At 42.0% G+C, this 27,345-nt stretch overlaps 2 protein-coding genes across 5 annotated transcripts; one reads left to right on the top strand and one right to left on the bottom strand.

The window, feature by feature from the left end:
• Window positions 1–103: 103 nt before the first annotated feature.
• PRPF4 (pre-mRNA processing factor 4) lies at window positions 104–18,199 on the bottom strand. Of its 2 annotated transcripts, XM_004747837.3 has the most exons (14): window positions 18,075–18,199; window positions 17,225–17,402; window positions 14,353–14,539; window positions 11,196–11,283; window positions 10,686–10,765; window positions 10,427–10,520; window positions 9,857–9,951; window positions 8,663–8,721; window positions 7,581–7,704; window positions 6,111–6,200; window positions 2,308–2,430; window positions 2,090–2,197; window positions 1,881–1,999; window positions 104–1,191 (listed from the first exon to the last, which is right to left on the bottom strand). In XM_004747837.3, the coding sequence occupies exons 1-14, from the start codon at window positions 18,099–18,101 to the stop codon at window positions 998–1,000; spliced, it is 1,566 nt and encodes a 521-aa protein (XP_004747894.1). In that variant the 5' UTR covers window positions 18,102–18,199; the 3' UTR covers window positions 104–997. The 2 variants fall into 2 exon arrangements, with proteins under 2 accessions (XP_004747894.1, XP_044937666.1); XM_045081731.1 differs by lacking the exons at window positions 10,427–10,520; window positions 10,686–10,765; window positions 11,196–11,283; ... (1 more) ...; window positions 17,225–17,402; window positions 18,075–18,199 and having other exon boundaries at window positions 8,663–8,760.
• Window positions 18,200–18,309: 110 nt separating this feature from the next.
• Window positions 18,310–26,188, top strand: CDC26 (cell division cycle 26). Of its 3 annotated transcripts, none has more exons than XM_004747833.3 (4): window positions 18,310–18,442; window positions 20,628–20,737; window positions 21,441–21,534; window positions 25,758–26,188. In XM_004747833.3, the coding sequence occupies exons 2-4, from the start codon at window positions 20,685–20,687 to the stop codon at window positions 25,932–25,934; spliced, it is 324 nt and encodes a 107-aa protein (XP_004747890.1). In that variant the 5' UTR covers window positions 18,310–18,442; window positions 20,628–20,684; the 3' UTR covers window positions 25,935–26,188. The 3 variants fall into 3 exon arrangements, with proteins under 3 accessions (XP_004747890.1, XP_004747891.1, XP_004747892.1); XM_004747834.3 differs by lacking the exon at window positions 18,310–18,442 and adding an exon at window positions 19,155–19,291; XM_004747835.3 differs by lacking the exon at window positions 18,310–18,442 and having other exon boundaries at window positions 21,413–21,534.
• The last annotated feature ends 1,157 nt before the right edge of the window (window positions 26,189–27,345 follow it).

Raw genomic sequence — 27,345 nt, 5'->3', positions numbered from 1 at the left:
GCCACATTTGATAGCATCTGTTATACCTCAAATCAAAAAAAAGGGGAACATCCATGGACCAATGGCTGGGATTCAGAAAATGCCTAACTATATAAAATAAGTCTTTAAAGGACATTTTTATAATAGGATTTTACTCTGTAGCAAATGCATAATAAAGAAAAAAGAAGTTGATGTTGAGGAATACCCCTTTGGGATTTTTCCCAGTTACCCTGGCATGAAAGGTACATCCTCTGAATAATCAATACAAAGGAGGTGGCACAACAGAGATTTCATGTTTGCTTTCTAGAAATTCCATTGCCTCTTGGCACAATGGCCTAGCTTTGGGGTAACAAAAATTGCCAAACTTCGAAGCAAAATGAAAGACATTTTCGAACAGGGCAAATATTCAGTTCTGAACTTCCTGATGTGGTTAGCATTCCAAGCAAACTCAACAGGAAGAGGTAAAATCTTCTTTACTCCATCACCCTGAGCATAGCTGTGGTCCACCTCTTCGTCTCCTGTTCTCAAGGCAGAGGAAAGGTTTCCACTCTGTCAAGGCAGAGTTAACCAGTGTGTAGCAAGGAGTGCCCCTTTACTTGAGGGCTTCCAGACTACAGCTCAGCTGCGTTGCTCTGTGGGTCACATGTAGTCCTGAAGCATGTACCATGTAATGGAAAGCCAAGTTTCAAAATTAAAAAAGGAGCCAGTCACAATCCTGAGTGCTGTGAAGGAGGCAACAGGGCATTCAAATAAAAGATTAATAACCACAATGTCTACATAGTCCGTGGCAGGGCTTGAAGATGAAAATAAAATTTCAACTACGAAAGGGGTTCATCAAGACCCAGAGATTGGGCTGCCCACCTGGAGTGGAGGCTGACCTGGAAATCCAATTCTTTTGAGGGCCTATACATGGCAATTGGCAAAAAAACATGATAGAATGAAACAAATCAATTCCTTTCTTTTTTGAAAATGGCTCTTAAGGAAGAGCTTGAAGTTGGTCCTTTGTCCATGGTCTTGCCTATTCAGCCATCCAGAGCTTGAAGGTCCTGTCATATGAGCAAGTGGCTATGAGTTGCCCATCAGAAGAAATGTCTAGGCCCATCACTTTGCCTTCATGGCCAGCCAGAGTCTTCAGTGGGGACCAGCCTGGGTGGGTCCAGATCTTGGCGGTGTTATCATAAGCACCAGTGAGCAAGAAATTCCCATGGATAGCTTTAAGAGAAAAGAAGGGGAGCTGCTTGAGGAATTCAAGTATCAAGTATTTCCCCATTTGGAAAAGCCCAATATTCTCATCTACATTCCTATGAGGCCTCCAGGGAAAAAGGACTACAGACTTAAAAAATGAGTAACATTATTAAGGTCCTCTGGCTCTTTCCCTGACAATCTTTTCAGAATAACATTAAGGATTCACTGCTTAGGGCGCCTGGGTGGCTCAGTGGGTTAAGCCGCTGCCTTCGGCTCAGGTCATGATCTCAGGGTCCTGGGATCGAGTCCCGCATCGGGCTCTCTGCTCAGCAGGGAGCCTGCTTCCTCCTCTCTCTCTCTGCCTGCCTCTCTGCCTACTTGTGTTCTCTCTCTGTCGAATAAATAAATAAAATCTTAAAAAAAAAAAAAAAAAAAAAAAAAAAGAAAAGAAAAAGGATTCACTGCTTATAACTTTCAGGGAAAAAAATGACTCAAAGCATTTATGGAAATCTTCTTTACTTCCCAAAACAGGAAGCATGCTGTGCCATAGCTGTCCAAAAATGTGACAGAGGGAAGGAATTTGTAATGTGCTCCTTTTTCAACAGAGGCCAAATTCTCTCTTACTCTGCGTGCAAGTTAAGCTAAAGCACGGCCTGCATTCCACAGCAGTGCACTCTGTCTGTCCTGTGATTAGGCAAAACAGGAGGAACGCTTACGTTCAAACTTGACACCAGTCACTAAGTTCTGATGGGCAGGGATGGTATAGACACAACGCCGCTGTCGAAGGTCCCACACTTTGCAAGTGTTGTCACCGCTGCCGGTTGCAATGTGGTAGCTACGGATCAGACGTAGTGTCCAAGTTAGAAACAAAGGTACATTCTGACCACTAACCTTTCCCGCCCCTCAATCAATGAGTTTATTTTACCCATTGGGGGAGAAATTTATTCCATAGATTTCCTTCAGGTGGCCTTCTAGGAACATGATACACCGTCCTGTGCGCAGGTCCCAAACACGACCAAATGCATCCAGTCCCCTGACAAAATAATTTGTAAGTGACTATTTTGAATCCATTTCTCTGTGGAAGCAGGGATACGTAACAGGTGAACTACTGAGCTGCCCCTGGCTAGGTGGAAGAAGGCTTACCCAGTGCCAGCCAAAGAGCCATCTTGATGGAAGGCAATGTCATATACGCCCATGCTGTGGCCTTCCTGATGCAGGATCTCTTCTTGAGCCTCCAAATCCCATAAGCGCCATGAGCGGTCATAGCTACAAAAAAATCAAACCAACAATGAACAGGCAAATACTCAGTTTCTACAATGTGTAACGTACTATAAACACCTGTAGCTTAAATTATGCTTCTGATGAGGCGCCTGCGTGGCTCAGCCGGTTAAGCACATGCCTTCAGCTCAGGTTATGATCCCGGTGTCAGGCTCTACGGCTCCGAGGGGCGCCTGTTTCTACCTCTCCCTCTGCTGCTCCCCCTGCTTGTGCTTGCTCTTTTTACTATTCATACATCCATATTAACAAAAAATTCTTTTCTGGCATAAAAAAATACCTCAACAACTAAGCAGATCTGTCTTGAGTGCTACCTGGGAAACCAGGGACTTCCTACAAATTTATTTCAGTGGCTATTTTAAGAATAAAATTCTGTTAGAATGGCCCAGCAGAGACTGCTGCCGTCTTTCTCAATTCCACTGTTAAGTCTTTTCACTCACTGAGTATTTTGGGGGCCTTAAACTGGATGTTGGGGATACAAAAATCAGCCATAAGGAAACAGATCGATGCAACAGATGAGAGAGTACAGGAAGAGACTCACACATTTTTTTGTGGGTCACTTAATGTGGGTCATTTAATGAGGCCACTAAAGCAATTTCAACAGGAAAACAAAGTCTCTTCAATAACTGGTGGTAGAGAGGTGCCTGGCTGGCTCAGCTCATGGAGCACGCGACTCACCTCACGGTTTTGAGTTTGATCTCCATGTTGGGTGTGGAGATTACTTAAATAAATAAAACTTACTTTTTATTTATTTATTTACTTATTTATTTAAAGAGATAAAGTATGAGGGAGTGGGAGAGAATCTTTTTTTTTTAATTTTAGAGAGAGAGCAAAAGAGAATGCACGCATGCCATGCGCGCACAAGCAAGAGAGGGAGAGGGAAAGCGAGAAAGAAACTCCAGCAGACTCCGTGCTGAGCCTGACTCGGGGCTCAATCCCACAAGCTGAAGTTCACAACCTGAGCCAAAACCAAGAGTTGGGGCGCCTGGGTGGCTCAGGTGATTAAGCATCTGCCTTTGGCTCGGGTCGTGACCCAGAGTCCTGGGATTGAGTCCCACATTGGGTTCCTTGCTTAGAGGAGCGCCTGCTTCTTCCTCTCCTTATGCCACTTCCCCCTGCTTGTGCTCTTTCTCTCTAATAAATAAAATCTTTAAAAACAAAAACAAGTCAAAATCAAGAGTCAGACGTTCAACCGACTGCATGGCCCAGAGGCCCAGGGAGAGAATCTTAAGCAGTCTCTATGCTGAGCATAGAGCCCAATATGGGGCTCAATCTCACAACCCTGAGATCATGACCTGAACCGAAATCAAGAGTCGGATGCTCAACTGAATGAGCCACTCAGGAACCCCTTAAATAGAACAAAACTTTAAAGCAAAACACTCACAACTTAACCCAAAACCAAAAAACTACACCTCAATAAACCTCAAACAAACAAATACATGGTGGTAGAACTGTGTGTAAAAATAAAGAAAAAAAAAACCTCATTAAAAAAATAGGTAAAGCATCTGGGCAATGCACAGAGGACCGTTTACAAATGGTCAATAAGCTGACGATAAAATACCCAATACCATGAGTCATAAGAGTAATAAAAATTAAAACTATGAAATTTCACTATGCACTTGACAGAACAGTCAAAATGGTAAAACTGACAACACAAAATGCTGGCATGGATGTGAAGCAAGCAGAATTCTGGGAATGTGAAATTTACAATGAATTTGAAAAACCAGCTGGGAGTTTTAAAAAAGTTAAACATACAGCTACTCTATGACCTAGCTACCACATCCCTGGTTTTTCATTCAAGAGAAAGTAAAGAAATACATGTCTGCCAAAAACATTGCACAAGAGTATTTACGGCACCTTTATTCTGACTGACCCAAACCTGGGAACATCCCAAATCTCCATCACAGGAGAATGGATGAACTGTGGCAGAGCCATACAACTGAATACTCCTTGGCTATAAAAAGGAACTACTAATACACACGACAGAAATGATCCCCACCCCCTTTTCCCTGAGAGAGAGGGGGAAAGAGAGAGTGAGAGAGAATCTCAAGCAGGTTCCATGTCCAGCACAGAGCCTGATGTGGGGCTCAATCTCATGACCCTGGGATCATGAACTGAGCCGAAAGGAAGAGCCAGATGCTCAACTGAGCCACCGAGGTGCCCTGAAATGAATCTTAAAAACATTATGCTAAGCAAAAGAAGTTAGGCACAAACAAGTTCACAGAATATGAACAGACCAAATTAATTTACGTTCATAGAAACTGTAACAGTGGTTGCTTTAGAAGGGGAAGTCCCCTGCAAAAGGGCAGGAGGGAATTTTCCAGGATGATGGAAACAGTTCGTTGACAGAGATATGGGTTACCTGAGCATATGCATTTGAACTGTACGCTAAAAATAAATCTATTCCACGGCATGTAAATTGTATCTCAGTTAAAGAATTCTTTAACATGGTGCCTGGGTGGCTCAGTTAAGCGTCTGACTCTTGGTTTCTGCTCAGGTGATGATTTCAGGATCTTGAGATCAGGTCCCAAATTGGGCTCTGCACTAAGCAGGAAGTCCGCTTGTCCCTCTCCCTCTGCTCCTTCCCACACCTGTGTTCTCTCTCAAACAAAAACAATCTTTAAAAGAAAAAAGATTCTCAGGTGCCTGGGTGGCTCAGTTATGTGTCTGCCTTTGGCTCAGATCATGATCCTGGAGTCCTGGGATGGGACCCTGCATGGGGCTCCCTGCTCAGTAGAAGTCAACTTCTTCCTCTCCCCTTCTCTCTCCCCCAAATAAAAATTCTTTGGGGCGCCTGGGTGGTTTAGTCAGTTAAGCGTCTGCCTTAAGCTCAGGTCATGATCCCAGGGTCCTGGGATGGAGCCCCATGTCCGACTCCCTACTCAGCAGGGAGTCTGCTTCTTGCTCTCTCTCTGCCTCTCCGCTTGCTCGTGCTCACTCTCTCAAATCAATAAATAAAATCTTTTACCAAAAAAAAAAGTATTTAACAGATTCTGTCCTTAATGAAGTTGCAGAACCAGAAAGGGAGAAAATTTAATTTAAAAAAAATATATATATATTTATTTATTTGACAGATACAGATCACAAGTAGGCTGAGAGGCAGGCAGAGAGAGAGAGAGAGAAAGAAGCAGGCTCCCTGCTGAGCAGAGAGCCCAATGTGGGGCTCAATCCCAGGACCCTGGAATCATGGCCCGAGACGAAGGCAGAGGCTTCGACTCACTGAGCTGCCCAGGCGCCCCTAATTTTTAAGATTTTAAGTAATCTCTACATCCAATGTGGGCCTTGAACTTAAAACCCCAAGATCAAGAGCTGCATGGTGTACTGACTGAGCCAGATGCCCCAGAAAGGGAGACCAACTTGTAAGCAAAGTGATTTCAATATAATGTGCAGTGGAAAAACAAAACAAAAACAAAAACACCACTAGGACTGGTCAAGAAAGAGAACAGTGAAAGTTCTAGTTTTCTGGCAATTACTGAAATTTCAGATTAACTGAAGTTTAAAAGCAAATACACTTCGCCCAAACTTTATCATATACTCTAATTCTGATTCATTGCAGCCCAAGAAAATCCTATTTGAAGATCTCTGGTCTGAAAATTTCCTTGGCAGTTAGTCGTGAGGCTTAACAGGATGCCACAGGTCTGTATGGATAGAACAGTAAGAGGATGGCTCACCAGGTGGTGCCCAAGAAACGCCCTGATGGATGCCACATTACACGAGCCACACGCACTGTATGGCCTTCAATATCCGCCACTGGTTCATCACTGAAAAAGAATCAATAGAAGGGAATAAACTATTTTATAGTCATAAATGTTCATTGAATTTATTAGCTGTTGCGACAGACACACCCATTCTGTAGATTTAAAAGGCCAAATTTTAACTAAACTCACTGTTAAAAATACAGGGCTTAAAAAAAAAAAAAGTAGGGTTAACAATTTATGCTACTTTCTGAAGTCTTAAAAGATTTGGGGCTATTTCCTGTGCAATACTGCCCTTAGTACTTCAATACATACTATCTTGCTTTATCTCAATTCAATATGTTAATCAATGCTTAATGCTATTATCATTCAGGATTAGAGAACAATAAAGGATAATACAGCCTGACAAGCAAAATAGTCTCTACACCAAAGGAGAGCTGAGATTCTAGAAAGGAAACATATTTTGAGAGGGATGCAAAGCTACAGAAGTTTTGGTACAAGTGGATTAAAGATAAATTTGTCTCAAATTTTAGCTTGTTGAAGGATGCAAATGAAAAAAGGAGCTCCTCAACAGAGGCTTAATTTCCTTTGGTGGCCATTAAATTCTACTCCCCAGCAACCAAAGAAAAAAGAACTGAAACACCAGAGAAAGGAAGTAAACACAAACCCTAAAGAGGGCAATTAAAAAGGGAACTTTGTCAATGTGCATACATAGAGCTAATCAAAGCCCTAGGGGAACAAATATTGCTAAGTGATACAAAGCCAATTAAAACTGGCTGTGCTCAGAGGTAAGACCCTGTCTGGCAAAGAGTAGAGACTAATTAGCTCTGTACAAAAACCTGGCAGGAAAGTCGCATGTGCTTTCCCAAAGAAAGAAAATTAAGCAAGTGAATTCAGATTTCCTTTAGCCAACAAAGTGCTTTCACAAATTTCTTGGAAAACAATAATCATAAACACATTAAAAAAAACCCCAAACTGTCGTAATGGGAAAATATGTTCTAGGTAAAGGAGGATCGTGTTGGGAGGAATCCCCACGACCTTCGTAATACTGCCTCAGAGCTTCACTGTCCTCTCCCCTGCAGTCATCTGCTGGGAGCCAATGTGCTGCCAAGAATGTTCTCTTTTAGTTCATCTACCAAACAGTGCTTCTCTCCAAGTCAGTGTATTATACAGGAGGTATCAACAGATCTTTCTAGAATAACTGGACTGGGAAAACAATGGCTACTATGTTAGGGGAAAAATCAAGGTGCAAAGTTAACAAATAAAAACCTGACATAACTCCTCTGGTGAGAAGAGGTCAAAGAAAGAAATTTCACATTCTATGTTCACACCAAGTTCCCCTGACTCAGACCATCTCTGAGGTTAGATGACAGATTTTCAGGTCCCAAGGATAACCAAGCAACTCTACTTTAGTAACTGCAGTATGGGCAGAAGAGTCAGGTTCACCTGTCAAGGCTCCAAAGCTTCACAGAACCATCAGCAGCACAAGAGGCCAGATTGACATCTTTTTGGTCCAAGGAAACAGTGGATTTTGGATGGAATACAATTGCTCCTACATTTGTGTTATGGCCTAAAGGAATGTAAGAAATCAAAGTTAAAGGTTTCCTACCCCTTACAATTTATGTACAGAACAGACTATGATGAGTAACACAATATACATTAGGGAACATGAGGACAAGGTATTGAAGTGATTACTGAACTATTAAAAAATTTTTTAAAATTATTATTAAAATTACATCAAAAAGAGCAAAATACAACCTTCACTTTTGGTTCAGAGATTGTATAATGCCAGAATGGGGCTGAACATGAAAAAAAAAATCTGAACAGTTTGTATAAAGTCACTGTCTTTGAGCCTTGTGGTGAGAACCACCCAAGACAATTCAAATCAAGAATTAATCTTGTGTGGGGGATCTGGGTGGCTCAGTTGGTTAACCTATCTTCATTCGGCTCAGGTCACGATCCCAGGGTCCAGGGATCAAGTCTGCCATCGGGCTCCCTGCCTATCAGGGAGTCCCTCAAATAAATCTTTTAAAAGAAAAAAAAAAAAATCTGTGTGTATCAGGTCTGAGTGTCAGGCAGGCAGGATAGTAGAGTTTTGCTGTTTGACAGGGTTCACACTGGGAAAAAGAGTGAGATTGATTGATGAGTATGTATGTATGTGTGTATGTATGTATGTATGTACATACTGACTGACTGAGTAAAGTAACAGAAATTCATTAAGTGAAGATACAGAAAAAGCTCTCAAGAGTGAGACGGGTCCCGATAGGATTGCCCACAAGTGAAGTTTATTTATTTATTAATCTTTTAAAAAGATTTATTTATTTGAGAGAGAGCATGAGAGGGGAGAAGGTGAGGGGGGAGAAGGTTAGAGGGAGAAGCAGACTCCCCATGGAGCAGGGATCAATCCCAGGACTGATGCAGACTCAATCCCAGGACTCTGGGATCATGACCTGAGCCAAAGGCAGTCGCTTAACCAACTGAGCCACCCAAGTGCCCATGAGTGAGGTTTAAACAAGATTCTAACTCACCTCGAAGAGTGTGAAGAAGGTTGCAATCGGGAACAGACCAGAGCTTGCAAAGCCCACTCCTATCAAATATAAAGGAAAGCATCTCAGCCAGGGTTGGTCTGGGAAGGAAAAGGTACCTTGGTAACATTCCTAAAGGACAAGCTCTTCTCTCCCCCAACAAACTTCACAGTGGTACACAAAAGGAAAACTAATAGGCTTATGATTTGATGGTTTATAGAAGAAAGCTGCATCCACATCTCATGCAGCCAGATGCCTCTACAGGACTAGAGTTAATATAGTACAAGTTGCTATGCTCCCTAACGTTCTTTAGTGAAGGAAGGGAGGATGAATTAAACTATCTAAGAATAATATTAATAATGATACTACCTCCTTAAATAGAAATATTATTTTGCTGCTTACGAAGTACTTAAAATTTTTTTTAGAAGACTTTTTATTTCAGAAAACTTCCAACAAATTACTTTTATATCTAACACCTCAAATGATTCTTACAGTAGACCTGTGAGGTAAATAATGTAGGAATGACCATTTCTACTTATAAGGAAGGTAGCTGAAGCTTGGAGAGGTAGAGGGATATGAGTAGGTCCTTGGCTTTCTCCTGAACCAATCTCAATTTCTACCCTGTCAAGTAGTTCCTGTGCATACAACATAAGGAAGCTTCCCTTCTCACTAGATGGCCATGTTCCACAAAAATAACTAAATAGAGCAAAACAACAACGTTATCACATCCTAAGAGCTTTCTGCATAGGTGGTGGCAACTAGGAAATATAAAACCAGTAATTCGTGTTCACTGAGTCCTTACACATACCACACACTATTAAGGCAAAATGGTTCACAACATCATCTCACCCTGCTTTACGCTTACAGAGCATCTTGCCTAACTAAAGAAGAAAAGCTATATTGAGGTGTGGAAACCCGTCAGTCAATAAACTATGTATCTGCTCCAAAACACTAGCGTTCAGAACATGACCGACATGGCATGGATCTCTGGGGTCCCTTCAAAATAAAAGAACTGCAAAGTGCAGATTATCCTGTGTAATGTAGCGGGTGAGCACCGGAGTCTCTACTTTGGCGCGATCATGAGCAGCAGAGGTAAAGACGCATAAACGAGCATCTAAGACAAAGGCTGTTTTTTTCTTTTTTCCCTGAATCTGTCCTCCACTTAGGAAAAATATCACTGTAAAAACCGGGACTTACCAACAAGCTGTGGCCAGCATTTTGGAATTGGGACTAAAGTGGCAGTAGGAGATAGGTCGATCATCCCCAATCTGACTGCAGAAATTATTCAAAGACTTAAAAAAAGAACAAATGGTAAACATTAATAGGCTAACCCCAAAGTTTCTTGGTTTTTCCACAATAAGAACACCCAATTTTCTAGTTTTAGCCCACCCCCCCCAAGATTCTTCTATATGTCTCTTGTTAAGAGGCACTTATGTTCATGGACAGAACTCCAGCAAGCTGTCTTTTAAACAAGTAGTATCATTACTTTCGCTGTCAACTCAGCGTACACAGGAAAGCCATGGAGAGAGCTAAAGTACAGCTTTGATATATTAAAAAGGAATTAAAAAGCAGAACCACAGGCCTCTGCTGAGTACCAACCAGAGTAGGTTCTTGCCACCCTAACTGATGGCTCCTCCCAAACAGCAAGTGTAAGGAGGGTGGCATAATAGTAGTTGCCTTTACCTCCCATGCGGTAGGCCACAGTAGGCCATCGAATGAGTATTTAAGAGCCCTTACTACACTGGACAATCACTGAGAGCCTCTTACCCGGAGAGATTTGTGCAACTCTTGCATCTGGGAGGTCCTGGTTGTCTCAGGAATCTCTTTATGGAGACGGGCCTCTTCTAAGCGTTTCATTGCCCTGTGGCACAGATGATTACCGTGAGCGAACAGGTTGAAAAAAGGCTTCACGTGAGTATTCCTACCACTCAATTTTCATTTAACCACAGTCTTTCTAATAGATCCTCAGTCCTTAAGAGAAAACAAGAAAAAATATGCTTCTTTCTCCTTCTAGAGGCCTCTTTACCTGGGCAGTGAATAATTAGCAATCCACAGTCTAGCGACCTTCAGGCTGTTTGGTCCTTCATGGTACCAGGTTTGCTGATACTGAAAGTGAAATTAAAAGCAGAAATGTTAAGTCTGAAGCATTCCTGCCCATCTCATGGTTGTCAATTCTCTATTTCTATTGTAACTGCCTACAAAAAAGGTGAATTAGTTCAGTAATAGGATGAAATCAGGCACGTGTGCTTTCTATTGTTTACGAGCTCTTACTAGATGACTTCCCGTTCCTTGTTAAAAGTTATACCAGGAATGCTATGTTTTTTTTTTTTTTTCCTGAATGGGAAACCCACTTATACCTACCTTCACTTACACCTACACAGGAACCACAAACAATTGCCAGTATCTATTCCTAATTCGTTGAATACTCAGACACATTCCCTTCCCTCTAGCAAAGCAAACCCTGACAAGAGAAAATGAGAGAACTAATCCCTCATTTCCTTCACTTTTGTACTGTGAAGCCAAACACATATTTTACCTCTTCTTTGGACTTCTTAGATTTCTCATCATCTTTTTTGGTCTTTTTTAAGGCATCAGTACCAACTACTGAGAGGATATTTCTTAACCTGTAACAAAAAAAGATCAGAATTTAAATGAAGTTGAGATGAGACTGTGAAGTGTGTCAAAGAAGGGAGAAAGCCTGCCCTATTCTCTCACCGTTTAAATGCCAAACAACCTTCTTTAAGAGTCAAGTTGTCATGCCTCAACTTCCAGTGTGATTTCTTTTTTTAAATTCCTTTCTTTTCTCCTTTCCTTTTCTGTAACCTCTACACCAAGTGTGAGGCTCAAACTCAACCCTAAGATTAAGAGTTGTATGCTCTTCTGACTGAGCCAGCCAGGCACACCTCCAGTGTGATTTCGTTCACTGAGTCTTCTTTATTTGAAGATTCCCTAATCTGAACTATAAGCAATTACCCTATTCAATTTAAAGTCAACCAACCCCAACATTGCTACCACTTGGTCTACAAAGACAGTCAATCTTTGTTCAGTGCCACAATGTGCCGGATACGACTGAGGTGCTAAGTGTACAAAAATGACTAAGAAGCAGTTCTTGATTCCAAGTAGCATAATCATGGCAGAGGGGACGGGGTGTCAGAGAAGGTGGGTGGAAAGTACCAGGGAACCACAATACACTATACTAAGTATTATGGCAGTGATATGTCCTGGGTGCTAAGGAGGAACATAAATGAAATACCTAACCTAGGCTTGGAAAGGACCAGGAAAGGTTTCACGGAGGAGGTGTTTCGTAAACTGAGTCCTCAATTAGTAAGGTCAATAGGTCAAGAATGGAGGAGGACAGCTGAAGCAGATGGTTCAACAAATGCAGAGGTCTGAAGGTAGGAAAAGAGTGGTGAGCTTGGAATTGCAAATATTTCAGTACGGCTGCGGCATGGAGTGCCAGAGAAGGGCTGGTGTGAGAGAGGTCTGCAAATGTAAGTCGAGGCCAGGTCATAAAGAGCTCCTTATGCCTAGTAAGGAGAATTTACACATGAGAAAGATTCCGTGGGAAAGTAGAGAGAACGGGCTGAAGAGGGAATAATATAAGCACGGAAATCAACCTACTATTTAGGATCCTCTGACTCTTAATGGTGGACTGAATTAAGACAGTGGCAGGAGGGACTCAAGACGTTCACCTAAGGTCACAATAAGACAGACTTTGCTGTTGGCTGGAAGACAAACGATATAAAGAACAATAAAAGCACACCCTCTGAAAATGCTATTAAGAAAGTAACATACCACGACAGACAATATTGGAGGGGCCTACATTATAAAGGGACAGGTGATAAAAAATTCTTCTTGGACAAGGTGGTATTTAAGCTAAAATCAAAAGAATAAAAAGGCTTTAAAAGGCAAGAGAGTGGAACAAAAAGAGAAAAAAATTAAGAGGGAAAAACAGAAAATGAGTTTGACTATTCAGGAGGACCCTTAAGGGTTCTAAGTTTAGTAAACTGGGAAAGAGTGGCATAAGAGGTTGAAGAGCATGATCAACAGTTTTTTTATTCTATGTTTAAGAAGACACTGATGAATTTTAAGTAATCAATTACACAACATGTTTGGGGCTCTTACAATGATCTAGGTGTGAAAGCAAAGAAGGTAAAGAAAAGAGGACACCCCGGAGGTACATTTTGGTATAAATCTAGAAACAGAGTTTGCTGATGGATTACAAAGGACGTGAAACAACCAAAACCTGTGAATGGTAGTGTTAGAAGGGTGGGAAACAGATGGGTTCAACCCAGACATGTCCAATTTGAAGTACCTACAGAATATCCAGGCCACAGAGACCTGGGAATCATCAGAATATACACAGTAAATGATACCATGGGAATGGATCTGATTGCCCAGAGTGAGGGCAAAATATGGGGAAAAACTGCAATTTACGTAAAGGATGGGCAGGGAAAAAGGGGGCTTAGAAGAATTAGCCAGAGAAACAGGAGGGAAATTAAGATTTGGTTTTATGAAAGGGAGTGTTTTCAAGGAGGGAGTGGCTGACAGGGCCATTCTTATTAAAGATGAGCTAGTGACCTTAATAAAGAGTAATCTTCATGTGGCAGTGGTCAGTCAGTTGGCAGCAGGCCGAAGAGTAAATGAGAAAAAAGGCCCAAAGAGAGTCAATGCACTGAGGAATAGATGAGCCTCAAGGAAAAGGAGACCACGGCGGCAGGGGCAGACTGTCATCCATGAATCGGAGGGGCTCGTCACGTCCAGGGCTCATGGGTCACTGTTCTCCAAATGCCAGTGGCAGGCAATGGTGGCACACAGCGCCTCCTCCAACACTGGGCCCTGGTGGAGAAAGCACTGACCTGTCCACTCCCCATGTTCCACTCTTCTGGAGTACCTTTTGCACCCCTCCCCTAACGACAACCAGTCCCCTCCCATCTGGGAGTTCCCTTTTCTTTCTGTCCTTTAGCTCTTCCTGCCACCCCGCCACTTGCCCAGGGGAGCCTCCTCCTCCCTTACCCTTTTCACCCTTGTGGCCAGCCAGGCTGGGTTTGTAAGATACTGGGTTGATAAACAGTGGTTGGTGTTTTTTTTTTTCTTTTCTAATTTAAACAAGCCCAGCATTACTGGTTCTATTTAATGGACATAAGATACAGTAGAGGTTTTACAGTGATTAAATGTGCAGAATACACAAATAAAGAAAAAAATGATGAAAGGGAGAGATGAGACAGTGGACAGAGAGACAAAGATCATTATCACGCAGATGACTAGCCTGTCACTAAGAGACTCCAAACCATAAAATCACAAGGATATCATCTGAGGAAAGTGCCCCTTTTCAAAAACCACCCCCAAATACTTATCGTTATGTTTCACCACACTGACAAGGGGAACGTGCGTGTTGTCCATATTTTCAAAGTTCAACAACAAATAAAAACAAATATTTACTCAACTCACAATTCCATATTGGGGGGGGTTTGCACGTTAATATCTTATTCACAGTTTCTAAAGAAAAATTAATAGCAGAATAAAAAATTGGCTTACTCAGATTATGAGCTAAACTATATAAAACAACTTAGTAAGACATGGTATTAACATTATTTGAGACATTCTGTTAAGGTTTTAGCTACATGTATCAACTAAAATTTGAAAGTAGAATCTTGTGATTAAAAAAGAGAGCATAAATTCAGAAAGGGCACCTTTCTCTTCTTTCAGCAGGACCCTCTCCAAAAAGTGTGATGGGCTCCCCCAAGGCCCTAAGGCAAGCCTTGACCTCTGAGTCATCAGTGGAAACATTGATTTGCCGGGCTCGCTTTCTTCTTTCAAATTCGGCTAACACTTCGGCCTGTCGTTCACTGATGTGCTCTTCAATTTCAAACACCTCTCCTATAAAAAGAACAGGCAATATCAGCATAATCACGAGATCTTCTTCAAATGGGGGAAAATAATTTCTTACAATTGCAGTCTGTATACCCTCTAAGAACTAGTCAATTATATACTTCATAGTTTACTGATTCTCAGGTTATTAAATTGTGCCAAACACAAAAAACTAAATGACATAGCTTTAAAAGGAAGGAAAACAGCTCAAGTCATCTTTTTTTTTCTTTAAAGATTTTATTTATTTGAGGGGCGCCTGGGTGGCTCAGTTGTTAAGGATCTGCCTTCGGCTCAGGTCATGATCCCGGGGTCCTGGGATCGAGCCCCCCATCGGGCTCCCTGCTTGCTGGGAGGCCTGCCTCTCCCTCTCCAACTCCCACTGCTTGTGTCTCTCTCTCGCTGTAAAATAAATAAATTAAATCTTAAAAAAAGAAAAAGATTTTATTTGAGAAAGCATGTGCATAAGTGCGGGGAAGAGCAGAGGTAGAGGGAGAAGCAGACTCCCCACTGAGCAGAGAGCCAATACAGGGCTCAGATCCTATGACCCTGAGATCATGATCTGAGCCAAAATCAAGTCAGATGCTTAACTGACTGAGCCATGCAGGCACCCCTCGTATCATCTTATTGTGACAACCTTACACCTAGGTACACACATAACTAAGATGAGAAAGTAAGAGTACGAAGCACCTTCAACAAATGAATTAACTAGACCTTCTATCCAGAAGATAAAATAGACATATTATTTTAACACTTGCCAAACCTATTCTCTAAAGAAGTCCCAATCTGGGACATCTACAAATATAACTAATAAACTACCATGAAAATGCTATCCCTTTACTATAGGCTTTTTTTTTTTTTTTTTAATGTTTAGTTAGCCAACGTATAGTACATTATTAGTTTTTGGTGTAGTGTTCAACGATTCATTAGTTGCGTATAACATCCAGTGCTCATCACAACACCTGCTCTCTTTAATACCCATCACCTGGTTACCCCATCCCCTGCCCCCCCTTCCTTCTATAACCCTCAGTTTATTTCCCAGAGTCTCTCATGGTTTGTCTCCCTCTCTGATTTCTTCCCATTCAGTTTTCCCTCCCTTCCCCTCTGGTCCTCCGGGCTATTCCTATGTTTCACATATGAGTGAAACCATATAATAATTTTCTTTCTCTGCTTTACTTATTTCAATTAGCATAATTCTCTCCAGTTCCATCCATGTCTTGACTCTAGGCTTTTTGAACAATCTAGCAGTTAGTTTTAAAACCCACACTGAATACATGGTTGATTTTTTTTTTTTTTTTTAAAGTAGGCTTCACACCCAGTGAGGAGCCAAATGTAAGGGTAAACTCACAATCCTGCGATAAAGACCTGATCTGAGATCAAGACCTGATCTGAGATCAAGAATCAGATGTTTAACAGACTGAGCCACCCAAGCGCCTATGAATACAAGGATTTTGATGAAAAAGTGAGAATTACAGTGGTGATACAGCTTTAAAGTCATTAAAGTGCATCTATATAGAAAATAAAATGTGTGGGAGGATCAATGAGAAACTTAAGAAAAGTCCTTTCTGTAAAGAAGTCTATTCATTTTCTACTCTCTGTACTGTTTGTAAATTTCTTATGACAAACATTTACAACTTTAGAGACAATCTCAGGTCATAAGCCTCACACTGGGCTCTCAGGTGAGCGTGAAGCTTGCTTGGGATGCTTGTGCACTCTAAATAAACAGAGATACAAAGGACCATTAGTTATTGATGTGGAAAGCTAACCTCAACAGTATATCAGTGAAAAACGCAAGTTACAAAGCAACTTGTATATGTTTCATTTGTGAAAAAAATTATAATTTTTTACAGCTTTAGTAAGTTATCGGAAAGATATAGAGCCAATAAAATTTACAGGATTTTCTACTTTACACATTTCTACACTTTGATTTTTTTAGATTTACTTATCTATTTGAGAGAGAGCAGGTGTGTGCATAGGAGTGAAAGAGAGAAGCAGACTCCAGCTGAGCGGAGCCAAATGTGGGGCTTGATCCCAGGTCTCAAGACCTGAGACAGAGAGAGACAATTTAACTGACTGAGCCACCCAGGCACCCTAACACTTTGATTTCTTTCAAAATAAAAATATTACTTTTGGGGCGCCTGGGTGGCTCAGTGGGTTAAGCCTCTGCCTTTGGCTCAGGTCATGATCTCAATGTCCTGGGATCGAGCCCCACATCAGACTCTCCATTCTGCGGGGAGCCTGCTTCCCTCTCCGTCTCTGCTTGCCTCTCTGCCCACTTGTGATGTCTCTCTCTGTGTCAAATATATTTTTTTAAAAAGTTTAAAAAATATTACTTTTATGATTTAAAACAGATCTTTCACTTAAAAACTGGGAAACTAAAAAGGGAAAAAATGTTACAAACCATAGTTGCTCCAAAGCAATGCCAAAACTATATTAGATCTTCAGAAGATAAATGGGATAAATTTGAATCCAAATATACACTGAATAAATTCCTGGTAAGATTACTGATGACTCAGTGGAAGAAAAACCGTATAAAAGGTTTTAACTGACAGGCTCTTTGGATGATGCTAACCAGGCAAAGGATGCCCAGGCAAAGGATGCTAATTAGACAAAGGATGGCCTTACACAGATCTAGGTCTAATTGAAATTTCTGACTATAATACAAAGATAAAGAGAGACTCACAATTTGCATCTTACCAGAGGTTATGTTAATATTCCCTGCTTCAATTCCAGCTTTAAGTCCTTCTTTTCCCAAAATCCCAGACTCTCCTTTGGCCAGACGCTCCCTCTCCTTCTCTTCCAAACTTCCATAATAGATGTGTGGTTTCTTCACAACAGGAGCAACTAAGTCATCAGGTGCCTTAGTTTTGGTTGCCTGATAAATCAAAGACAGGGATTAACCTGAGCCTTAATCTCAGTCATTTATTAGGCTCTGCTGAAGGATGGAGCTCCTCAACGGAAAGAACAAGTTGGTCAGCGGTTAAGGTATCTTCATGACTGGGGGCAGCAGGGATGGGGGTGTCTGTCAATTACTTAGGCTTTGCGGATAGGAAGAAGCTAATAAAACGAGTGAATTACGCTTGGTAAGCTTTCTACCACAGATTTGCTTTGGAACACAGTTACATCATTCCGTTGCAATCTCCTCTTGGGTTTTATGAAACTTCCAAGGCTACTGCTCATCACAGGGGAAATATCAAGGGCCGTAGGGCAATATATACGAAGTTAGAAAGCCTTACTATAATTAAGAAATGTGACGTACACATAAACTTGAGCCGAGACACTACTCCCTTCCAGAGCTCCGTTTTTGGACCAGCTGGAAGACGTATTTATAGTTCGGGGCTGTAGTGAGAGGTGCAAATGAACTAAAGCACCGGAACGCACTTAGCGATCAGGAAAACGCTGCTCCTCTAAGGACCAAGTCTCGCAGTCTTTCACCTCCGTCCTCCACCACCTTAGCCTGCTCCCAAGCAGCCCCATCTCACAGGAACCGCTGCTCCCGCCCCCAAGCCCCTCCGTGTTCCTCGCCAGAGTGAGCTGAGATCCGTACCGTGGAGGAAGCTCGTGAGGTAGCCATGCTGAGCTCCCGAGCCGCGAAACCACAGCGAAAGCCAAGCTCTACGTTTCAGACCGTCCACCGCGCGCCCAGCAAAGCGGAAGTACGTCACGGATCGGAAATGGGCCGAGGGCCGTCGCTGCGCCGCGGGAGGCGTGGAGCATGATGGGAGTGGTAGTACGGAAGCGTCGTGGCGCGAAGAGTAGCGTGAACCGTAGAGTCTCTGAGGAAAAGCACGCGAAGACGAGGTACTGCCGGGGAGAGGCTCAAAGGACTCTGGGAAGTGTAGTCCAGTTCGCTTCACAGACGATTCGCGGTGGGTGCCGGGGTTCCGGGAAGAGGCTGAACCGGCTTGAAAAGAGGTAGGTTTGTTGAGTCCCGCGGCTCGGGGTTGAACTCCGGAGCAAATGGAGGGCTTTTCAGCCCTGACGTCGCCCCCGGCTTTCCGAGAGGCTTCCGTCCTCTTGGAGCGGAGGGCCATGAGGCCATGGAAACTCTCGCTCTGGACCCGGGGGTGCCACTCTGGAGCTGCGGAGGGAGTGCTGTTCTCCTCCGCGTCGGGAAGTTTTACCAGGGCCTTCCTCTGGGCTGAGTGAATTTTTGGTGGATTTGGGCAGTGGCGGTAGATTAAGCTCGAAGAGCCCTCTAGCGCCGAAATAAAATAAAGATCCGGGGAGGAGCCACGGCCTGCTTTTGTCTGTATTCAGACTGGTCTTTGTATCTGACTCAGAGGGAGAGAGGATGCCTGTGAGGGCGTCAGGTAGAGGGCACACCCCCAACTCTGCAGGGCCCTGTGTTCCGCTGGGGACTGGAGCAGCGGAGATGAACAAGACCAGGGCTTTGCCTTCGTGTCGGGGGTGGAGACGCTTAAAATATTGGTGTTCCTCGAGCTGGGCAGAGCCCCCTCCCCAAACCTCTGCAAGGACAATTACGATAATAAGGGCTGTTATTTATTGGGCGTTTATTAAATGCCAGATTATGTTCCAGGAACTTACAGTGCCTTACCTCGTTTAGTCTATACGACAGTGTAAACAACAGGAGGAGACTAAAGTCTGGTGAAAGATGAAACTGACAGTCCAAGATCAGTGAGTGACGTGGGATTAGAATCTGTCCTCAGCCCTTTTCGCCTCTCGAGCGAGCACGTTTGCCCTTTACTCTGTACTGCCTCCCAGTGGCGAGCTTGACACAGTTTGCAGAAAAGGGACGAAAATGTAAGAAAATGTACAGCAGAGCTTTTCTCTTTTACATATCCTTTCCTTCCTTACTCTCCCCTTGGAATTTTGGCTTCCTCTACCATTTGTTTACATTGGATTTAAGTTCGTTTCTGATTTATTTAGTTTTGTGTTTGTTTTTTTTTAAGATTTTATTTTTAAGTAATCCTACATCCAACCTTGGGCTCAAACTCACAACCTGGAAATGAAGAGTCCCATGCTCCACCGACTGAGCCAGCCAGGTGCCCTAAGATACTTTCTGAAAGTATATAAAACAATATGAAATTTAATGTGCCAGTGTTGAGAACATCACCTGTTCTGTTCCAAGCTTCATGGAAGGATACATTTCTTCCTTTGTATACTTTGTAGTCTCTAGCTACGTCCTAGAAAGCTCTAATAATAATTTATACCCATACATACTTTAAAAAAAATATTATTTATTTATTTAAATAAAAGAGGGTGTGCACATGTGCCCACGAGCCAGGGGAAGGGACTGGATCCCAGGACTTGGGGATCATGACCTGAGCCAAAGGCAGGTACCCAACCGATTGAGCCACCCAGGCACCTCCCTACAGCCCCCCCCCCCTTTTTTTTTCTAAGTAGGCTCCATGCCCAGTGTGGGGCTTGAACTCATGACCCTGAGATCAGGAGTCTGATGCACTATTGACTGAGCCAGCCTGGCACCCCTATAGCTGTACATACTTTAAAGGAGCTTTCATTTACATCATTCTCATTTAATCCTCACCACCTAGACAGACCCGTGTGTAAGTTTTATAGGAGGCTGACATTTATTAACCAAACTGAAGAGCTTCAACTTCATTTATAAAATAGAGGTAATTTTGCCAGCAGCACAGGGTCCCTGTGTTCAAATAAAAATGTAAAGAATAGGAATGGAAAAGTGTAGCACAGTGCTCAAGAAAAGTTCATTTCACTTTATTTGGGTGTCTCAGTTTATTCACCAGTACATGTACTCTGCTGGGTGTTACGGAGAATAGAAAGATGATGCCATTAACAGGTATTAAACTCACTTGGTGAATTTCATCATCTTTAATAAAAATTGGTTCCTGTTAGCATAAGCATTATCTTTGGCTTTCAGCCTCAGGATTGTTCTTTTGAGCCTCTTGGTCTATTTGTTCTCTCTTACCTGCCTGTCTCTGCCTGCCCTTCACAAGTCAGCTAAGAGATCTCCTCCAGGAAGTCTTCCATGTCCCTGTCTACCCCCCACACCACCCAGACTGGATTGGGTGCCTGTGTGATGCCATTGCATTGTCCTCCATCTGAGTCCTTTATTAGAGTGTGTTGCAATTTTCTGTTTACGTGTTTGTTTTCCCCACAGGCTGTGACTATGCCTTTTAACTCTGGAGCAGGAGCACAAGAAGTGTTTGTTTAATGAATGACCTTTCCATTTAGGACCCGTTTAGACCCTGAGGATAACTCTGTGAATTGGTGAGTTATAGGGAGTTTTCATGAGATTTAGTAAGCTGATTTTTAAAAAATATTTTATTTATTTATTTGACAGAGAGAGAGATCACAAGTAGACAGAGAGGCAGGCAGAGAGAGAGAGAGAGGGAAGCAGGCTCCCCGCTGAGCAGAGAGCCCAATGCGGGACTCGATCCCAGGACCCTGAGATCATGACTTGAGCCGAAGGCAGCGGCTCAACCCACTGAGCCACCCAGGCGTCCCTAGTAAGCTGATTTTAAGTATTCAGGAGTGACCACAGATCTGTCACAGTTCTCATGCAGAGTTGATCTAATTTATTGGCGTATGTACTCTCCCAGTAATTATACTGAATTAAGATGTGTTATTTTAACTTTATTCTCTGAGCTAGAATAATTCTTTGGATGTGATTGAAATATAAAATTGAAGTGATTGTTGCCTAGAATTCTCTTTTTTATAGGTAGCTTGCTCTTTTTTTTTCTTGAAGACGGTTTTTTTTTTTTGAATTGCAGAGTTATGGATCTCCATCATGTAATAATCACTCATCTAATGACTTAGAAGTGTGTGAACCCAAATGAGTCTTTTGTATCACCGTTCCTTTAGCATGCATGCTGACAAATTGATCTTGTTTTTGTAGCCAAGCTTTATCACCTCCAGTTTTTCCTCCTCTGCTATTTCTAACAGCTCATAGTTCTCTGGGTCTGGCCTTTAGTGTTGATCTCAGTATGCTACGGCGAAAACCAACCCGCCTGGAGCTGAAGCTTGATGACATTGAGGAGTTTGAGAGCATTCGAAAGGACCTGGAGGTAAGAGTACAACTTTCAAATTCTTAAGGATATTTAAAACAATAACTTTAACTTTTGAAATCCAGACCCTTTTAACCAACACCTTATTGAAACCTCTATGTGGTTGCTGGACAGGCATTTCAAACTTAATGTGTCAGTTTCCTGTGGCTTACTGTAACAAATTACCACAAACTTGGTGGTTTCAAACAACAGAAATTTATTTCTTTACCATTCTGTAGGTCAGAAATCTGAAATCAGTATCATTGGTCCCAAATCAAGGTGTCAGCAGGACCACATGCCCTCCAGAAATTGTAGAGAAGAATCTGTTCCTTGGCTCTTTCAGCTTCTCGTGGCCACATCTTTCCAATCTCTGCATCCCGGATCACATTTCTTTCTCCTGTTGCTTGCTGTCTGTGAAATCTCCCATTGTCTTCTTTTACAAGGATACATGGAATGGCATTTAGGGCCCACCCACATAATCCTGGCTAATGTCTCCATCTCAAGATCCTTATCCCATCTGCAAAGACCCTTTTCCATATAAGGCAATGTTCAGAGGTTCAGGAATTAGGTTCTGAGAGCTTTAGAAGTCACTACTCCGTCTCCTGCACTTAACATGTTAAAATAAAAGACCTCTTGATTTCTTCCTCAAGCTAGTTTCAGGTGTTCCCTGTGTCAGTATCTCTGCAGCTGCTCGAGCCAGAAACCTAGGAGTCACTCTTGAGTTCTTTTTTTTCCTTACTGTTTGGATTCACCCCATATATCTCCACGGTTACTATCTTAGTGCAAGTAACCGTCACCTCTCTCTCTGAAATTTCAGTTGCATTCTTGGTGGTCTTCCTGCTTCCATTTTTATCTTGTTAATCGATTCTACATCAGGTTTTTAGAATGAACCTTACAAATTTTCAGATCATATCATTCCCCTGCTTAAAACTCAGTGGTTTCCTGCACTTAGAATAAAATTTCAACTGCTTATTGTGGCCTACAAAATTTTGTATGTTCTGGCTCCTCAGGTTTCAACTCCTGCCATTCTTTGCCTTGGCCTCTGTACCCCAAGCATGTTGGCTTTCTATCATTTCCTTGAACACACCAAGAGGTTCATCACTCATGGCCTTTGTACATTTTGCTTTCCTCTTCTCGTCTTCACATCTGTTTAAATGTCATTTCATCAGTCTGAGAGGCTGCTTCTGACCCTATTCAGATTAGGGGAATGCCCATCCATGCTGTTCCTCCTTAGGGTTTCTCAAAGCACTTTATTTTTATTGTATTTTTTTTTTTTTTTAAGTAATATGTATGTCCAATGTGGGGTTTGAACTCACCATTCCAAGCTCAGGAGTCACATGCTCTACCAACTGAGTTAGCCAGGTGACCCAAAGCACTTTATCCTTTTATTTTTATAGCATTTATTATAATTTACAATGATTTGTTTATTGTAGCATTTACATTAGGAAACCTGATTGTAGAAATCATGTTTGTCGTCTTCACTGTTGAGTTCCCAGCCTTGGGGAAGGAGCTCATGCCTGCATTGTGGTAGAAGCTCAATATGTATTCTTCTTTAAACTATTTATTTATTTGAGAGTGATACAGAAAGAGTACAAGTTGGGGGTAGGGCAGAGGGAGAGGAAGGGAGAGAATCAGACTCCCTGCTGAGTGCAGAGCCCACTGTGGGGCTGGATCCCAGGACCCTGAGATCATGACCTGAGCAGAAGGCAGATGCTTAACTGACTGAGCCACCCAGGTACCCCATCAATATGTATTTGTTTTGGTTTTTTAAAAAAGATTTATTTGACAGACCATGAGAAAACGGACACAAACAGGGAGAGTGGGAGAAGGAGAGGGAAAAGCAGTCTTCTTGCCGATCAGAGAGCCTGATGTAGGGCTCGAACCTGAGCTGAAGGCAGATGCTTAGTGACTGAACCACCCAGGTGCCCTTCGATGTGTATTTTTAAGTGTAGCTTATCCCACAGTATTAAACGATGTCCATTAATAAGACTTAAACTCTTCATTGGCTCTGAGAATAAAGTCTAGATACCTTAGCATGGTATATAAGGTCATTTGTGGCCTAGTCCTTGCTCATTTAACTTTGTCTTTACGTTATCTTCCACTGTCAGGTTATCTTCAACTTAAATCTTGGTGCATCTGCACCTTTGGTTGCCTTCACCTGAAGTGTCCTTTCACTACAATTTAACCTTTAGCTGTAATGAGTCTTATAAAGTGTTGGAATGCTGAACTTTGATTCTGCAGAATCAGCTCACTATTGAGTTAGTCTGGCTACTAAAGGCAATTATCTAGTGCGTTTGACCTGTTTTGTTTTGTTTTTTTAAAGATTTTATTTATTCATTTGACACAGAGATCACAAGTAGGCAGAAAGGCAGGCAGAGAGAGAGAGGGAAGCAGACTCCCGGCTGATGTGGGGCTTGATCCCAGGACCCTGGGATTATGACCCAAGCCGAAGGCAGAGACTTAACCCACTGAGCCACCCAGGTGCCCCTGACCTGTTTTAGAGCAACTTAGGGAGGGATAGATTTGCCTATGACTAAAATGAAATTACACCAATAGAAACTGGTATTTCATTTGTTACTGAAATTAGTTTAATTACATTTTGATGACTGGATTCTGAAACAGCAGTTGTTCATGGTGGGAAGCCTTTTAAATGATTTCATACCATTTGGACGTTCTCAGTTTCTCATGGCTTATAAAATGATAATATCCTTTGCCTTTTAACCTGTTTTCACTGAGCTATTTGTAATGTTACTTACTGGTAGTGTAGACTCACTAGAGAGTAACTCAGAAATGTCATTTTATACACACACACGTATATAAAGTAATAGTTGACTTAGTATGATACTATGACTGGCACTTAGTGCTGAGTTCATTAGTAAGTTCTGAAGAATGGGGGCAATTCCAGTGGTTAGAGGAGTCAAGCCATTCTTCTAAGGAATGCTAGATATAATATTTGTTTACTTTCTCAGAGAACATTATGTAATACCCTCTTTTGAGTCAGGTTGCAGTGGTTATGGGATAGGTTGTGAGTTCAAGCCCCAAGTTGGGTGTAGAGATTACTTAAAAACAAGATCTTAAAAAAAAAGAAGATCAAGCTCAGATACTGACTTGGTGAATTCTGCAGTCACTTGTGACTTAAGAGCCAAATTTTTTTTTTTTTTTAAAGATTTAATTAATTAATCTGTGAGAGAGTATGTGAGCAGGGGGAGGAGCAGAAGGAAGGAGAAAGAATCAGCCCAAAGTCTGAGCTCCTGGAGCCCCATGCAAGGCAGGATCTCATGACACCGAGATCATGACCTGAGCTGAAATCGAGAGTTAGACACTCAACTGACTGTGCCACCCAGGTGCCCCAAGAGCCATACTTTTTACCTGAAAGCAAAACAAAAACCTCAAAATTCAGGTGTTTTGATAAGACAGCATAAAATCTTGTATTCCTGTGTTATATTTAATTTCATGGTGTCAATGAAGCTCTTAATTTCCGGTGGTTATTGCTTTACCAGTCACTTAATCTTTCCATCTATTCTCTTGAGTAACACCTTTACTGAAACACCCTTTTCTGGGTGCCTGGCTGGTGCATTAGGTAGAACATCCAACTCTTGATCTCAGGCTTGTAGGTTCAAGCCCCCTGCTGGGTGTAGAGATTACTTAAAAATAAAATCTTAAAAACAAACAAACAAACAAACAAACAAAAAACAAAACCTTCTCTCCCCCGTCTGCCAACTTATTTATCTTTTTTTTTCTAGTTTTATTGAGAAATAACTGACATACACCACTGTGTAAGTTTAAGGCGTAGCGCATGTTGGTGTAATTTACATATATTGTGAGTGATGACCACAGGAGCTTCAGCTAACATCCATCTTCTCCTCTATTATTTATTTTTCTAACTGCAATTCCCTTCTCTGAAGCTCCACCATGACACACCCAACTCCTTACCTCTTCTTTGTATCTTCTCACAGTATGGACGTTCCAGTGTCATACCATGATCACCCTATGTTGTCATTGTCTATTTACTTATTTCCCTGTTAGACTGTGACATCCAGGAGGGTAGGGGTTTTATCTTTTCTCACTACGTCCCTGTATCCCCGCTTGTCCGCTTACTATCCATTTAAACTTAGGATTTCACCTTATTGTTCTGCAGGCTGTAACACTAGCCTTCACCCTATGCCTAGTGCCTGACAGGTGCCAAATAAAGGTTTGCTAATGGAGAGAATGTTGCCTTAATCCTAAGATTTTTATACCTCCAGACCCGTAAGAAACAAAAAGAAGAAGTGGACGTCGTAGGAATCAGTGATGGAGAAGGCGCCATTGGGCTCAGCAGTGACCCCAAGAGCAGGGAGCAAATGATTAATGATCGAATTGGTTATAAACCCCAACCCAAACCCAACAATCGTTCATCTCAATTTGGAAGTTTCGAATTTTAGAGGCGGATTATCTTGCATGCCAGAGCCCTGGAATGGAGTAGAATGATGGCAGAAGTACAAACAAGATTTAGAGAACTGAGTGCTTGCAGTCAAGTAGAATGTTTTACCTCCTGCAGAGAATACTTCTGCATGAGATTACTGATGCTTAACTTTTGCTCAAGGTGGAAATCAAAACTCTAGTTTGTCTCCGGAAAATCTGACTCTATAAAACTTGTCTCATTTTTGTTTTTTAAAATAAATATATTTTTGGAAAAGTGTGCGACACCCTTAATGAAGCATAATCCTAGCACTGTTAACCCTCAGACTTTAAAAGGTAACTGCTGTGAGAGGTAACATCACTCTTCCCACCTTTATTGAGAGACTTGAAGCACAGAACACTTGCATTTGATCCCTGTCTTCTTCCAATTCATCTGTTCAGCAAGTATTTATTGAGTGCCTGTTATGTGCCAGATACTATTCTAGGCACTTAGTAACATCAGTGAACAAAATCAAAGATCCCTGCCTTTGTGGAGATTAGATTCTAGTGATTTTGTGTAAATGTGATCAAGCTGTGGGTTTCCAGAATCTGTTTACAGAATGGCTTCATAGCTAGTCTGAGTGTAATTTCGGGAGAGGGGACAGTGGAAGGAAACAGAATAATAGGAATGCTCCTAAAAGGAATTACCATCATTCCAGTTTTCCTTCCTTTTCCAACTAGCCTAAAAATTTTTCCCACTGAGGAGCCAATCGAGAGGATGATTTAGAATCAGGTCCAGGCCGCTGGGCTCGCTCAGTTGGGAGGAGCATGAGATTCGTGATCTCGGGGTCGTGACTGCAAAGCCCACTTTGGGTGTAGAGATTACTAAAAAAAAGTAAATAAAGTTTAAAAAAAAAATCATGTTCTGTTGTTTTTACCATTTAATTCAACTACAGGAACTGTCAGCTGTGATAGAAGGAATCTCTAGAATCATCAGTCCTAAAGAGACCCTTAGCAAGATTTTACCCCATCTTTCTAGGGATAGTTAAGGCTGGGTATTCAGAATGTGGAGGAGGGGTGCCTGGATGGCTCAGTTGGTTAAGTGTCTGACTTCAGCTAGGTCATGATCTCGGAGTCCTGGGGAGTCTGCTTCTCCTCCCTCTGCCCCTCTCCGTGCTCATGTGCTCTCTTCTTCTCTCTTTGAAGATGGATACAATCCTTAAAAAAATAAAAAATGTGAGAGAGGCAGGGAAAGGAGAATATATAGTTTCTCTTCTTCCTCCAACTATTCTTACAAAAATCTTTATTCTCCTAGTCTGATCAAGGACCTTCAATTTTGTTATTTTACAGTCTTCAAGACACATCAAGCCAGGCTCTAGATAGGAAAACTGAGTAATATCACCTTGAAGCCCACAAAGGCCAGTATGGAAGGGCAAAAAAGAAAAAAAAACCAAA

This window comes from Mustela putorius, unplaced genomic scaffold (genome assembly GCF_011764305.1).
Source record: "Mustela putorius furo isolate JIRA1106 unplaced genomic scaffold, ASM1176430v1.1 tig00000580_pilon_pilon_pilon, whole genome shotgun sequence".
NCBI classification, from domain to species: Eukaryota; Metazoa; Chordata; class Mammalia; order Carnivora; family Mustelidae; genus Mustela; species Mustela putorius.
Note: the sequence above shows the minus strand (reverse complement) of the source record. Positions and strands in the feature narration are given on the sequence as shown.